Source organism: Formica exsecta, unplaced genomic scaffold (genome assembly GCF_003651465.1).
Source record: "Formica exsecta isolate Colony F162 unplaced genomic scaffold, ASM365146v1 scaffold122, whole genome shotgun sequence".
Lineage (NCBI taxonomy): Eukaryota > Metazoa > Arthropoda > Insecta > Hymenoptera > Formicidae > Formica > Formica exsecta.
This window is the reverse complement of record NW_021848556.1, coordinates 1879400-1894452: the sequence shown is the minus strand read 5'-3', so window position 1 is coordinate 1894452 and position 15053 is coordinate 1879400. Positions and strand designations below refer to the sequence as shown.

At 32.1% G+C, this 15053-nt stretch overlaps 3 protein-coding genes and 1 long non-coding RNA gene across 5 annotated transcripts in view; 1 reads left to right on the top strand and 3 right to left on the bottom strand.

Annotated features, from left to right (window-relative positions):
- Positions 1-7: 7 nt before the first annotated feature.
- On the top strand, positions 8-4320 carry LOC115244966. The gene is made up of 2 exons (XR_003885467.1): positions 8-1817; positions 2096-4320. It is a non-coding gene; the product is annotated as an uncharacterized LOC115244966 (long non-coding RNA).
- Positions 4321-4332: 12 nt separating this feature from the next.
- LOC115244952 lies at positions 4333-5820 on the bottom strand. The gene is made up of 5 exons (XM_029822984.1): positions 5631-5820; positions 5348-5488; positions 5137-5243; positions 4903-5035; positions 4333-4783 (listed from the first exon to the last, which is right to left on the bottom strand). The coding sequence occupies exons 1-5, from the start codon at positions 5665-5667 to the stop codon at positions 4701-4703; spliced, it is 501 nt and encodes a 166-aa protein (XP_029678844.1). The 5' UTR covers positions 5668-5820; the 3' UTR covers positions 4333-4700.
- Positions 5821-6407: 587 nt separating this feature from the next.
- Positions 6408-9891, bottom strand: LOC115245359 (kanadaptin). 2 transcript variants are annotated; one of them, XM_029823650.1, is made up of 7 exons: positions 9519-9891; positions 8384-9254; positions 7984-8273; positions 7700-7842; positions 7420-7580; positions 6972-7337; positions 6408-6885 (listed from the first exon to the last, which is right to left on the bottom strand). In XM_029823650.1, the coding sequence occupies exons 1-7, from the start codon at positions 9542-9544 to the stop codon at positions 6475-6477; spliced, it is 2268 nt and encodes a 755-aa protein (XP_029679510.1). In that variant the 5' UTR covers positions 9545-9891; the 3' UTR covers positions 6408-6474. The 2 variants fall into 2 exon arrangements, with proteins under 2 accessions (XP_029679510.1, XP_029679516.1); XM_029823656.1 differs by having other exon boundaries at positions 8384-9396; positions 9519-9888.
- A 433-nt stretch (positions 9892-10324) lies between these two features.
- The window catches only part of LOC115245022, a 7908-nt gene continuing 3179 nt past the window's right edge, over positions 10325-15053 (bottom strand). The window contains exons 6-7 of the mRNA XM_029823083.1: positions 14113-15053; positions 10325-13868 (exon numbers count right to left, since the gene is read on the bottom strand). Coding sequence (XP_029678943.1) covers positions 13496-13868; positions 14113-15053 — 1314 coding nt within the window. The 3' untranslated portion in view covers positions 10325-13495. The remainder of the gene's footprint in view (positions 13869-14112) is intronic.

Below are 15053 nucleotides of genomic sequence, written 5' to 3'. Positions count from 1 at the left end.
TATACATATATATATATATATATATATATATATTATCATATCAGACACACACGCAAACGGTCTCTGTATAAATTGTACAAAGTTATTCTAACGAGATTAGTCATTAGTTATTAATTTATACGCCGTATCGATTAAAGTCGTATTACGTAACGAGAAAGACATGTAAGGTGTTTCGTGTACTCTGTTTATTACACACGTATGCAACACGATATGACACGTAAAATTGAAAACTCGCTAGAAATGTGCGTTTCGAAGTTGTACTGCCGATGCAAAGTGTGTTATTTTCAAATGCGTACCTGATTCCGATTTTATTAAATGTTTCCGCCGCCGCGGTCTAATTTTTCTCATGGGATGGATAATTATAAATGTGAATCATAAATTTAAATATCATATGTTCATAAAACTTTTTTTTATTAATATTATATTATTATTAGAGATAAAGTATTATAAAAATAAAAATATAAAAAGTTGTTAGAATTTGTGAAATAATGAAAGCGATATATGTAACACGATTCGTAAATAATTTTTAAATTTTTACACTTTGAAAAGTGATACTCCTTAGGCCTTTGTATATTTTTTCTTCCGCATTTATTTTTTAGTTTTCTTTGCGATCTGTGGAATTTTAGATCGAAAACGCAACGAAATTAATTTGCATTCGTAGTGAAAGCACGTTTGCATGGGGATTAAAAAAATTGTACACTATGAAAACCGTGAAATTATATTACTGTATGTGGACTCTCGTCTTTCTTTCCTTTGAAACGCATATTTTTAATAAGAGAGAGAGAGAGAGAGAGAGAGAGAGAGAGAGAGAATGTTGCGTCTATTCGTAGAATTTACAATGTCGCATTTACGGATGATTCGGATCAGCGTTTTTCGCATTATATTTCGATAGACTTCGGATTTAAAGAGAAGAGCTATATAAATCTCAGAATAAACGTCATGTAATGAATAAAACATTTACTACAAGAAAATTGTCACAAGAATTTCATTTTTAACGAATAAATTTGCATATATGCAAATATTTATCAAGACTACGACTGAGAATGCATGCATGTTAAGTACTCCACATTTAGCATTTACTAACGACACAGCATTTCCTGAATGTGCTACATAATTATTTTATGCGAATTTAATTATTCAAGAAGAAAGATTTAAAAAAGTGTAAATTTTTGATAAAACCAAAATGCTAAGTTATATTGAATCCTCTTCACAATATGGCCGATTATTTATCGCCGGCTAATTTCGGAGAAAACACTGTTTCGGAACACCCGTTTAATTCGTAATCCGCGCTTTTTATTATGTATATACTTAACCGAGGTATTTTGTACGCATTTTTTTAAGAAAACCTCTCTTCTCTGTCGATATTTGGATTCTTGTTCATTTTGCGGCAATACGTTACGCGAAGATGAGATTCTGTAATGATTTTGTCGATCTTTCTCCTCCACGTAACGATGTTGCGAGAAAGCGAGTAGCTTTGTACACGAATGTATGCGACTTATTAATTACAACTTTCGATTAAGTAATAAGTAGCGTTATCGTAAGAAGCTTGCATGTAACTCGTTCAGTGACGCGTAGCAAATCGCTCAAATTTGTTATATATATACGCAATACAATTAGTTTTATTCGGTTCACGAACCGAACATGCCTGAATAGAAAAATTATCCCGCGCGACAGATATTACTCACTTGGATACTCGACAAATCATTGCCACCTGTAAATTCCGTATAAAAACTGAAAAAATCATACACAGGAATTGCGATCTCGAAGATGGTCGAGGCACGGAGAAGAGAAAAAGAAATAATTAAAAGCTCTAGCACGTAAGAAGCTTGCATGTAACTCGTTCAGTGACGCGTAGCAAATCGCTCAAATTTGTTATATATATACGCAATACAATTAGTTTTATTCGGTTCACGAACCGAACATGCCTGAATAGAAAAATTATCCCGCGCGACAGATATTACTCACTTGGATACTCGACAAACCATTGCCACCTGTAAATTCCGTAAAAACTGAAAAAATCATACACAGGAATTGCGATCTCGACGATGGTCGAGGCACGGAGAAGAGAAAAAGAAATAATTAAAAGCTCTAGCAGAGATATTGAAAATTAAATTTATTAACTCAGAGAGTTGAACTTAAGTTCTATCTAGTGATATACAATTATATAGCGATGTAAGTCCCGATGTGTATAAATCTACTTGCGCGCACCAACATGCGCGCGAGTAAATTCATATTCAATAAAAAAAATTCCATCCAAAAAGCGCAGACGAGGAAATAAGTAACGAGTAGGTTGAGGATATCATCTCGATACAATTTTAGGCTACTAAAAAAAAAAGAAATAAAGAAAAGCAAGTCGAGACTACTCTAACTATAGAAGGAAGCATCTCAGTAAATGTAATTAGATAGGATGCGTATTTTAAGTATCCGTTGTCAGGTACGAGTTCGTGCGACCATCAGCGAGAGTCGCGTTAAATCGCGAGAGAAGGGAGATGTCGAGTTTAAGTAGCCGGCACTTCTAAGGCGTCAATGCTCCGTCTTTTCTCTTCTCATCTTCGCGAGAAGAGATCTTCCTCGAGGAATAACTGTGTCCGTTAACGTGCGAGTCCATTTGCGATAGTTTTACGTACGCAACTCGTATCCGAATCGAGATGAAGACATTTACACGTTTGAGAAAAACTACAGCTACAAATCACTGGGTCTGATTCGCGAGCGGTGGACGCGCAGCTTCCGGATTAAATTCGCGCGAACTCGGATCGGCATGTCGCGCGATGCAGCTGTGTATTATCGAGGAAGGATTATTACATGCACATATATCTCTTCGATGGCTAACAGAATCGTGACTGCTTCGGAAAAGCGCCGTATTCTCTCCATTCCTAAATGATCGTGATTCGAGCCAACGGACATATTGCCAAACCATCGTATCAATGCGCGAAGGAACGAAAAAAGATAACGTATTATTTTTATATAATTTGTCATCTTTGTATTATTGTTACGATGGTTGAGAAAGGGGACTTGTATAAAATACGATAGATTGTAACTCGGTGAAAAGTTGCGCACACACGATTCGCGTAAACGGCATTTAACACGGAACACATACACACAGGATTAACACATACGCGCTTATAACGACATAACACACAGTTCGTCGAGCAGACTCTTATTTGTCAGTAGAATTGCCATCACGCATCACAATGGGAGAAGAATGCATTGCATTTTAACGTTAAGGCGAAACTGCGATAATTCGCATTTGTAGCGGTATCGAGCTTCTGCGAGAATCGTTCTCCGAATTTCAAATGTAGAAATGATCGAGACTACCAGATATTAGCAAATTAGAGTTATTAACTACATGTAAATTGATCTTTTTTCCAGCCAAAAATCTCGAATAATCGATAAATCTCGACCTATCAAAAGATTTCCAATTATATTCTTAAAATCTAAAAAAGTAGAATAAGAAAATTAAATGAATTAAAAAAACCCCATCCGCAAACAATTGGTTTTAAATCGCACATATCTGTACTTGCCATTGCTCATTTGAAATGCATAGAACCTGTCTTCACGGAATGCGGAATATCAGATTGTAAAAAGATTTAACTCTTAGATTGTGTCAGACGCGCTGATGACACTCTTCTATCGGGCTAACGATGTTTCACCGATAAATGATGTCTGGCATTCAAAGGGTTAATTAGACTGTTAGAGAGCTAGAGCTACGTAAAAATAATCCATATCATTAAGAACACGAAATAGAGCGATTTTTTGTATTGGAGGTACTGGAAGAGAAAGAGAAATGAAAAAGAAATATAAGCTATTTCTCTCTTCCTTTCTCTTTCTCTTTCTGGATTGCGTTTTACGGGCTGCACACGTGTGTCATACATCCTACATACACACTCAACACACGTGGAGAAGAGTCCGTGAAAACGTGTATTTAGCTCAATCTTTCCTTTTTATATTTTGTAAATACAGCGGATATATAAAAATAAAAGTGGTAAACATTTTTATAGTTAATTTTATAATTTATTTACTATGCGCGAAAGAGAGAGAGAAAGAGAAACAAGGGGAGAAAGTTCGTCTCTCTTCATTGACCATCATTGCACGAATGAAATCGACGAGAATTAAGAGTAAGATAGGGGTGTACATGTTACAGAGACACTCGTTACACACACGTATACATACACATAGAAACATACACGCGCACGATTGTAGATAATTTGTAACAGTTGCTATTGTCAAGTACCACATACACGTATAAAGCGACATATGCTGATATATATCATTGCGTATTATACTGATAACGATTAATAAAAGGTAATGTTGAAAATTGAAGCACCGCCTATATTGTTGTTGTATTGTTTATTTTCCCTTCCTTCTCTCAATATAATAGCAAAAAATGTAGTAACTCTTTTTAAAATAGTTGATGTATGTAAGCACGATATATAAATATATAAATCCTACATTAAATTTGATAGATGAAGTTAATCTTATCTCTAATTTATTAATGCTTGGAAATTATACAATTATAAATAATTGCTTATACAAGAATTGCATTTTAACAATTATTAAAATTATTATTTGTAAGAATATTGCGTATTTTAAGTATATTTTAATCCGTGTCAGTTATCGTTTTCTTTTTATTTTCATCAACTCAATTAAATTCGTTTCACAAAAATAAATGAGGTTTTTTATAAGAATCTGTAAAACTGCAATTAACCGCACCCACCCTTTTTACAGCAAGTACGTTTCGGAGGCCGATATCCACGACTATTATCACCCATTAAAGGACTATATTCTGTAAATAAAGTATGGATATTATATCATTTAATTCTTTGTGCTGTCGCTATCCAACCACAAAGGGTTACATTTATCTCAGATATATAATTTAATATATAAGTGAGATATAAGATTTACCTGATTTAAGCAACCTTGATTTTGTACTTGTACTAGGTGTCGTTTTTTCGTCATCCATTGCACTACCTAGCTTGATACCTACATTTTTATTTTCCAAAAATTTTAGAACCTTCTGTCTCTTTTTCTCTTTTTCCTAAACAAAAAACAGATTGCTCAAAAATCTATATTTCAATAATACAAGTGCAATAAAGTCTCTTAATATATTAAGTAACACATAACAAGATAATGAGATACCTCTTCCTTTTTAACTTGTGCCAAGGCACAATTCTTGTTGTATGCTTCTTGCATTTTTTGTCGTGTTAGCTCTACGTTAGCCGACAGTTGTGGTAATTCATCAGTCTCTAGACAAATGTGGCATAACAAATATGTTATAATTTATAACTAAATTATATATATATTGTCTGTCATCTAAAAACTCTATTTTTTTAATAAATTATTGACTTACTTTTGCCAAATGCAACACTATCATGCTGGTTTCTTGCAAATCTCCAGCTTTTATATTTCTCTTGAATATATGGATATGTATGGTATAAAATAAACAAGAGACCTACGATATACCATCCCACAGAAGCTATGAGAGCCCAAACTAAGATACAAAAAAACGTTTTAATTACTTCGCGGCACAATGTATATATACAGAATAAGAAATGAAAATAATCACAGAAACGCCAACAAGAAAACAACGCAATTATCCACGTTAAATTTTCGCATATCACTATGATACATACCCGTTTGGAAATAGCTCGGATTGTCGACGTACTCCATATTCCTTTCTGCGTGTTCAAGATAAAATTTTTCAAAACATTAGCTGACATTAATTTAAATGTCACGATCCGCTATGCAACGATCAATCCCTCTTTCTCTTCTTTTTCATTCCTTTCTGACAATCAAAGAGTGCGTTCGAAAATCCTACCCGTGGAGCAAAGTAACATTTAATTGACCAATCAGGACAAGGAATCTTTGCTCCTGATTGGTCAATTAAACACTACTGTACCGTACGAATAAGATTTCTGGATGCATCCAAGTTTAATCTATATAGTTTTTCACGAATCTGTTTAACTTTGCTGCACGAAATTATCTTATGTTGGTAATTAATGACATCTGATAATTTGAATAAACTTATGATGCAGAATAAATTTACTGCCAATGCTCGATTTCAATCTTTAAAAATGATAGCTATATAGTTTATAAACGCAAAGCATTTTCTTAAAAAGAGATAAAGAAAGACAGATAAATTGGCGATTCTCCGGAAAAATTATCCCCCCACATGTATATATAATAATATATATAAATATATATAATTACACATAGAATATGTCTATACATAACTATTATTTTTATATACTTTGTCCATTTATAAAGAAAATAATATGGATATAATTGAAAAACAGAAGAGAATAATTTTTGCATTTTCTAAGAAAAAATTTGCGGTTATATTATTCAATGTAATCTATGTAGTGTAATCTAAAATTATATATATTACATATATAGAGTGCTATTATTAATGTTAAATAAAGTTTTGATTGTATTTACATTATTTATCTTACATATATATATAGCATTAACCTTAATTTAATATCCGTATTTATCATTAAGAGTTGTTCTGCCATCTCCAGATTGATCTTGCGGTGGTATCCATGTAGAATAATCTTCCGAGTGGATATCTTGATCATATTGCTTTTTCATAATTTTCGACTTCTCCGATTTTTTATCTCTTCTTCGTTTCTTATCATCTACAACGTTCGCATTTCGTTCGTCTGTTTCCGTATCGACGCCCCTCAAAGTACACTGTTTGTCGTTGATTCTAGTGCAATCTTGTGATTTTGTTTCGTCCTTGCATGGCGTAGGTTTTGTGATATCGCATTCGATTTTTTCTTTCACATTATCTTCATTTTCTTCCTCATCTTCCTCTTCTTCTACATTATCCATAGTATTATTACTATCTGAAGTTGACAATTGTACTTTCGCAAAATCGTCTTTATTCTGAAAAATTACTTTTTTAAATTACAAAAAAGAAACAGTAAATAAGAAATTTAAAGAAAAAGGAAAAAATGAAATAGATAATTTACCTTTTTCTCAAAATGTTTTTTTCTTTTTTCAAGTTGAGAGATTTTCTTCGTGGAAGCTTTTGACTTTTGTTGCTGATCGTCCTTTTTATCTTCTGCCTGGACTTGGCTAACAAGAGGCGGTAAATTGGCCGGCTTTGTAAGATTTATTAATTTAACTAATTTTATTTCTTCTTTATGAAGATTTTGTAATTCCACCTTCATATTTATAACATCGCTTTTGCTCAAAGAAGATGTATTTAGATTAGACATAAAAGCATCCAAAGAATCCTCGTTGGATTCTGCCGCTTTAACTTTGCTTTCTTGTGCCTCTTTTAAACGATTAGTCAGATGCGAAATTTTATTCATGATGTTGCTATGCTTTTCAGTCTGAAATAATATAAACAACATATTTAGTTAAAAATATATGTATAATACCCTGGATGAATAAACAAAAAAAAAATAGCATTACCAATGAACTATAGGTCTCAATTTTTTCTTCAAATTTTCCAGCTATTTTCATTCTTTGCTCACGTTTCCTTTCTACTATTCCGGTTCGATCCAAAAAATTATCTTCATCTGAGTCATAATAATCTTCTTCTTCCCAATTTCTTGCTTTCTTTCTTCGACTTTCTGCAATCAATAATTTTAATCTTAGTAATTAGAAATGTAAATTGTTAAGTATAAAAACTTGCATATATAAAAAAAGTAATATTATTTATAATAGATATATATATATATATATATATTACCATGATTAGCTTGTCTCAATAATCCGTGTCTATCTAAGATTCTACAGGCTTCCAATGCACATTGAACGACGGATTCTTTCTTTTTTCCTTTAACAAGAGCTTCCGCTTTTATGGAACGACCGCCGAAACATTCTTTAGGCAAACTAAAATCAATTTTTATTTTTATGTGATATATAAAAGAAAACATCAAGTTAAACATTCAAACATAATTTTAAAGCAACACTATTAAAGAAGTAAGCTTATAAACCTATATTAGCTTATGTCACTTAGCTTATATAACTTACTTTATCCAACATAAAAATTGGCCTATCCCTTTTTCCTCAACTTGATATTGCAAATCATATCCCTCTCTTTCAAACCATCCTCTCAGTGTTTTTTTAGGATCGTCTAAATATAGCTCTTCATCTACCATAGAAGCATAAGGATTCTCTGTCAGATCCGTTTCCTCATCGGCATCTTCTCCCATTCCCCAATCAATACCCTCATTTTCAGCTGCCTGTTTTGCTCTCTCTTCAGCTTCTTCTTCTTCTTGTTGTCTACTCTTTCGTTCTCGCAACTCTTCCAATCGTTTTTCCTATGAACAGATATATTTAAGAATTTTGTCTTTTCATTGAGAATGTAAGAATAGTAATTAGTAGCAAATTATTTATTATGACCAATTACACGCAAATAAAAGTTACAAACCTTCAATTGAGTAACCGACAGTTCAGATTCTTCTTCCTGATCATTTGGTGCTTGTAGTATATATTTTCTCTGGCTACAACCTAATTTAATCATATGACCATCATGCAATCGGACATAAGTTCTTGGTTTTATACGATGTCCATTCCAAAATGTACCATGCGTGCTCTCCAAGTCATACAAATAAAAACCTTTAGAGTTATTCTCATCTTCCATTGTTCTGTACTGAATAATTGCATGGTATCTTGAGATAGTCGGATGAGCAAGAGACAGATTGCAAGAAGGTAATCTGCCTAATATGTAAAAACTTCTCTCGGTTAAATCAATCTTCTCCAGAATTATACCAGATTTGAGAACCTCTAACTTATATTCCTCTGTCGGTTTCCCACTCCATTTCGGTTCCAGATATGGTACAGGAATGTTTTTTGTATCAGGTAAGACATTCTCTTCTACAGAACTCTTCAAGATTGATTTGTCAATATTATCTTCAGTATCATCTTCTTGCAAATGGATAGTTTCGGTCGCTTCGTTATTCATAGATGACGATTCAGATGCTGGAGGAATTATATTATCATTCACCATTCGAATTTTTCCAATCGAAATTTTACCCCTCTTTGGACCAATCAGTAAAAGCGGCTTCTTAAATCCTGATTCTTTACGAATGTTATCTGTTTCATTTGGGGAAGATTCAGACATATTTTCCATCTGTAATTTTTCGGTGCTTTGCTCATTGTATGCTGGTGATTCAGATATTATTTCACTGTTGCTTATGTCAGCGCTAACAGTAGTTGTAGAAGAACCTTTAGGAAAACAGATTACAGAATCCCTTTCCTGTTCATTTGCTTGCATAGTTACGATCTTGTCAAATTGTATGCTGGAAAACAATCGAGTATCAAACTCTTGTTCAAAATAATAATGTATTACTGTCAATCAGAATTCGCATTCGTTTTTACAAAAAACACTTTTAGTGTTTATGTTTGGATGCTGTAGTCATGAGCTTTGCATAATCTGTCAATCTGTCAATTATTCTCATTAGATTTTTACATAGAACTGTTGAGAATCAGATTTCTCTTTTTTTTTTTTTCTTTGTCCATTCACTAATGAGGCAAAGTACCACGTTAGTTAAATTTATACTTACAGAGATTTCTTGTTTATTTGAATCATAGAGAAAACTAATTAGGAAGAGGCCATTGTTGCATTTTTCATGGAATGCAGCAAAATGCTTATCAAATCTTGTTTAGTATTGCCATCTGCATCCACTTTAGAGATATAGAACTACATAGCCAAATTAATTTTCGATATTGTCGATAAAATCACCGTTTGCTAAGTCTTTGGCAACATCAAATTTTCTGCATCTAACAAACAATATATTATAAATATATACGCAATAAATATACGGTATCTCTCTTCCTCTTCGACCTGTCCAGCATGAGTGACTCTACCGGTAACTGTTATCGCCGGCGTAGGTTCGAGTACTCAAACCTTCTCATCCGGCCAAATGATGCAAATATGAATTTTCCAAAAGTTATAAATTAATTCATTCCGAAAAATACTTATCGCGCATAGCCAAAATCATAATAATTTAAATAAGAATTTTTATAAATAAGTAAAAATTATATATATACCTAAAAATGATTTAAGTTTAATTAATATTAAAACTCATCCTAAATTTGGAATATTATTAATCTTTAAACGAAAACAGCAAATAAATACTTTAAACAAAAATATTGCAAATATAAAAAATGCGTATATACAACATATTCTTTACGATTTCATTATATTTAATATTGAAATAAAATAAATACCACTTAATATTCACTAAAAAATATTGAAATATAATATAATAATAAATTGAAATAATATTGCCACTGAAAAAGTTATATTATGATAAAAATGCTGCTAAGTATAAGTTCAATAACGGGATTTTTACAAGTGATTTGTCTGTATTTTTTAATTTATTTAATTAAAATATTTATATTATAAATGCACGTGACGGACGCGCATGATCACACATTTGTTCAAGTTCCTCTGAAATCTGGTCTTCATGATTCTAATTTGAGATAAATTGTTATAACATTTTTCGCAAACATTTCCTCCTCATCTCTATTTGGGCCATAAATTTCTTATTTGCGTATTTTCTTAAAAAATACTTGATATCATATTATCTCCACGATGTAACAAATGATATATCTACGAGCGTAGAAAGTAGATATTCGAACTTTTCTTAAACTGTTCTTTGCATAGTTTGTCAACAGATGATGAACTCTATATATTGAGGCTGCACCTCATTATTTTTTTCTTGTGTTTGCTGCCGCACTAATTTAAAATTTATCTACACGTATATGTATATGTACATCTATTAATTCTATATATTTACATGTACTGTGAAATCTATGGGCATGTACATGCACTGAAAAGGATAAATATTCTTAAAATAGATATTCGCTATTAATTTTGCTAACATATATCTCTCACATTATCTAATTCGTCTCTCTACTCTTCAATTCACTTCAAGAATTTTTTTGTACAAATAAATTTTTTTTACATTTGTGAGTGGTAACTATTGTAGGCACGTGTCACCTTTTTTTTTCCTCTCTCTTATCTTTGATATAGATTAGTAGCTACGTACTCTACAAATAGTGTCTTTCCTTAAATACATAGTTTGAAATAAAATACTTCAAATATATATTATCTGCATAAACTTATCTACAAAAAATTGAATTAGCTTTGAAAGCTAGTTGATAGTCAACTTTTTAATAATTTTAATTAATAATATATATATATTTATATATAACGTTTATATTTTATCAATTTTAATATAATTTCATTCTGTTATATTTATCCCCTTTTTTCTTTTCTTTAAAAATGTATAAATCTTAAATTTTCTTAAAGATAAAACTTAAATGTAATTTTTTCTCGCTTACTAATCCTTGTCACAAATTGTTCCATATATATCATTTCTTGAATACATGTGAAAGTATAATTCAGACAAGACAGGAAATATAATATACATTCGTATATAAACCAACATAGAATAACGAACTTTTATTATTAACGAACTATAAAGAAATGCGAAATGTAAAATTGTAACAAACATTACAGAATTTCTCTTTTACACATCAGTAATTTCTTTATAACACATTTATGACACAAAAACCAAATGGATATTTATCCTGAAATGTCTTCTTTTTTTTTTGTTTTTGTTTCTTTTTTTGCACACTTGCACAAGATAAAATGATAATGAAAGGCTGATATAAGAAGATTGTATACTATTATTATATATACATAAATTTTTGATATATTAATATATTTATATATTTATAAATTCTGTGTTTTTGCCTCCCGGTAACTTAATCATTGTTAGATCTAATATGATATTTGTATTTAAAATATAATTGTTACAATTGTACCGAAAGAAACTTGAATTCCCTCAATCGTTTTAGACGTTTTTTATATTCCATTTAAGTATAATCTAGAATCTAGATTTTTGTATCGCACATAAACAGTCGTTTGGTGCTTCGTACAGAGTGGCTTCTATTCAAAATTGTGTCCAGAATTTATTTTGATTCGTTGAGATCTGAATTTCTTTTACATATCAATTAATTATCCATGTTATATTTTCTATCTGTAAGTATATATCGGCATGCTCACAAATAATTAAAGACTGCCAATTATATTTTACACAAATCTTATCATAATTGCATATTTCCAATTATTCAGTGACCATTCTGTACTCGGCCAAGGCAGATCAGTGTATGATTACATAATCTACATACTAGAAAACAGTTTAATGCTTAATGATACACTAAATACGATGTTTTTCTTGACTTGATCACATTGGGAATTCATTCCATGCCACTATCGAAGACTATAATCATTAAGAGGAATTAATTGGGAGAAAAAACTATTTCTAGAAATATATGTGTGTATATATAGCTACGGGCCACATTCGTATTTCATATTTAGCACTGATTGGCCGCTTCATTCGTCTCTAATGTGACGATCGCAAACGATAGTTATCATTGAGAATGCACAAATGGATGTGCATACGAGATATGCATACAAGCCCATGTCTTTATTTGCATCCATACCTTCTTATTGTCAAGCTACTTTATGCAGATACCTATATTATACTTTCATATTTTGTCCTACGGCAACATTTAGTAAGTTCATCAAATATTAGAAAGTATAAAAAAAAACAGGCTACATTTTTACATCATAAATTTCTCGCAGAATATATAACTTACAATATCGCCTTACAACTGTGTTTTCTATGTGCCCTATGCTTGACTTAAACACAAAATGATTTGAGTTTAATATCCACTTAAAAAAGAAAATTTGCGTTTAATATCCATAAAACAAAGATAAGAATGTAATTTGCTTTTAGAAATTGCAAACGCATTTTTTTTTTTTTTTTTTTTTTGCAAACTATATAAACATTTTTGAATATAATGATACAATCTCAAGGGACATGATAGACTAGTTTAGTTTTGTAATCCATTTTAAATATATATATATGCCTTCTATAAAAAAGGAATTAATAATTATGTTTCATAAACAGAATGGGAGAGCGTAGTAATTTATTTCCATAGATATCTAATATTTTATAAAAGAAAATAGATATATATGAAAGAGCTCGTGCAAAAGAAAACAGAAAAGAACAGAAATCATTTCAATAACAATACAAGTAGTACATAAATCAATAATAAATGATAAAATAATAGTGAACAATAGTTGTGTCATAAACAAATATGAGAATTTGCATAACTAGCATAATAAATTTTAAAATATATATCTAAATAATTGTACACAAATAATTATTTAATTTTACATTTGATTTAATTCTATGTATGTAAAATACAGAATATTAACATTAATTTATAAAGCTCAAGCCCCATTCATGGTAAATATATCAAGAGAGAAAACATGCGCAACTTCAAAAATAAAAGTGAGAAAGTTTTGAAGAGAGACATATGTAATATATATATGCAAAAATTAATGTTTATACTAAAAATATACTAAGAATAGTAAAGAAAATAAAAGGGTAAGAATGTATCATACCCTAAAAATACTCAAATCCGCATAAAAAAGAAAGAAAAGCTATAATCATTAACTTTACTTTCCAAGACGTTTAATGCGAGATCGCGTGCTCAGTGATCGAGCACTGGGATTGTATGGTGATTTGACCCTCTTAGCTATACCAGAAGTGGAACTTGTAGTCGACGGATTAATGGTCGCGCAAGTACTCACGCTTCCACCGTTACCATTCGCTTGTTTAAGTTTATTGGATGACAACGAGGAAGACCTGACTCTACTAGATTGTAGCGATCCACCGTTTGCAGATTGCTTTAACTTGTTCGGTAAGGATAATCGATTTTGCTTCACTACTCCGTACTGGTGAACTAACTGCGCAGATATCGTGTTACCAACGATGTCTACGTTACGCGAACGTAGCGTTTTCACTGGTGTTGCCGCCATTGTGTCTGATCTATGTAGAATAGAAAATAGCAATGTTTGGTATAAGTTCATCAAACATATTTTAAAAAACTGATAAAATATAATATCTTTTTAACGATCTATATCCCATTTAATTGCAATTATTATATAATCTTCAATATAAAATAATTGACAAGATGTATGAGACACATAGTTTTATAAAACTTAACTTTCTTTAAATGTATTTCGTGCAAAAATTTCTAAAACAAACCAAAATTATAATTAGTCAAACCAACCTTAACCATCGCTGTGGCATTGTCGTATCTGTAGGGCCGATAATTGATACTGTCCTATTTAATGTCCTTCTGTCGTTACAATTGCTCGCTCGATTGCTTCTACCTTGATCCCAATCCCGTAGAAAACTACCTCTCAATTGTTGCAGTTTCGAACCGTTGATAGATGACCTCCTAATAGTTTTAACAGGTGTGGCCTTCTTTGCTAAACTTCTACGTTGGAACGAAGAAGAAAGTGTCGTTGTGGTGGCACCGTTTAATGATAATGTTGAATCCGGTCGTCCGTCTGACGTGGGCCAACTTAGCCGACCGCTCGTATTTTCCATTGTTTGATTGGCTGGATCGTTCTCGTCTGTAGGAGTCTGCCGTCGGTCCTCGGAACGTGTCCTCCTCTTCGCACACGGTTCTTGCTGTGTGCACTCATTTTCAACTCCAGTCGACGGAACCGATGTTTGCGTAATCGTACTGTGCCTGCGTTTGCAGCTAGTGTCTGCCCGTTTTGATGTATTCTTTGTTGTCTCTTCTGCTGACGCATTTTCCGCAACGGACGTTTTCGATATTCTGTTGTATCGCGACTTTACGCTCACATAAGTCTTTGGATCTGGAGTTGACATGAAAGCATTCTGAGTCTGCGAGGAATTCATGCTGTGTCGACGCTTTATCGTTCTAACGTCTGTCCTTGCGGTGGGAAATAAAGAATGCTGTTGTTTGTGCCTCGATCCGTTCAAAATGCCATTTCTCACTTCACCGCCATCAAAACTCTTGCTCTTAACAGGAACAACACCGCCACTTCGGCGTAACCTGCTTAAAAGAGGAGCAGGTTGGACTGCCTCCTCTTTCGTATCGGAAAATATATTTTGTCGTATCACGTTAGATACTCCCATCTCATCCACAAGTTCCTTAAGCTCAGGATTGTTCGATTTCAAGTCTGAGTGGATCGGAAG

Excerpts from the sequence above, each read along its gene's own strand:
- LOC115244952 (XM_029822984.1), bottom strand. The coding sequence starts at position 5,667 with ATGGAGTACGTCGACAATCCGAGCTATTTCCAAACGG. Across the intron at positions 5,036-5,136 it reads CACAAGTTAAAAAGGAAGAG|GAAAAAGAGAAAAAGAGACA; the intron begins GTATCTCATTAT and ends TTTTTTGTTTAG. Across the intron at positions 4,784-4,902 it reads ATCAAGGTTGCTTAAATCAG|AATATAGTCCTTTAATGGGT; the intron begins GTAAATCTTATA and ends CTTTATTTACAG.
- LOC115245359 (XM_029823650.1), bottom strand. The coding sequence starts at position 9,544 with ATGATTCAAATAAACAAGAAATCTCT. Across the intron at positions 9,255-9,518 it reads CAAATAAACAAGAAATCTCT|CATACAATTTGACAAGATCG; the intron begins GTAAGTATAAAT and ends ATTGTTTTCCAG. Across the intron at positions 6,886-6,971 it reads AAAAACATTTTGAGAAAAAG|AATAAAGACGATTTTGCGAA; the intron begins GTAAATTATCTA and ends GTAATTTTTCAG.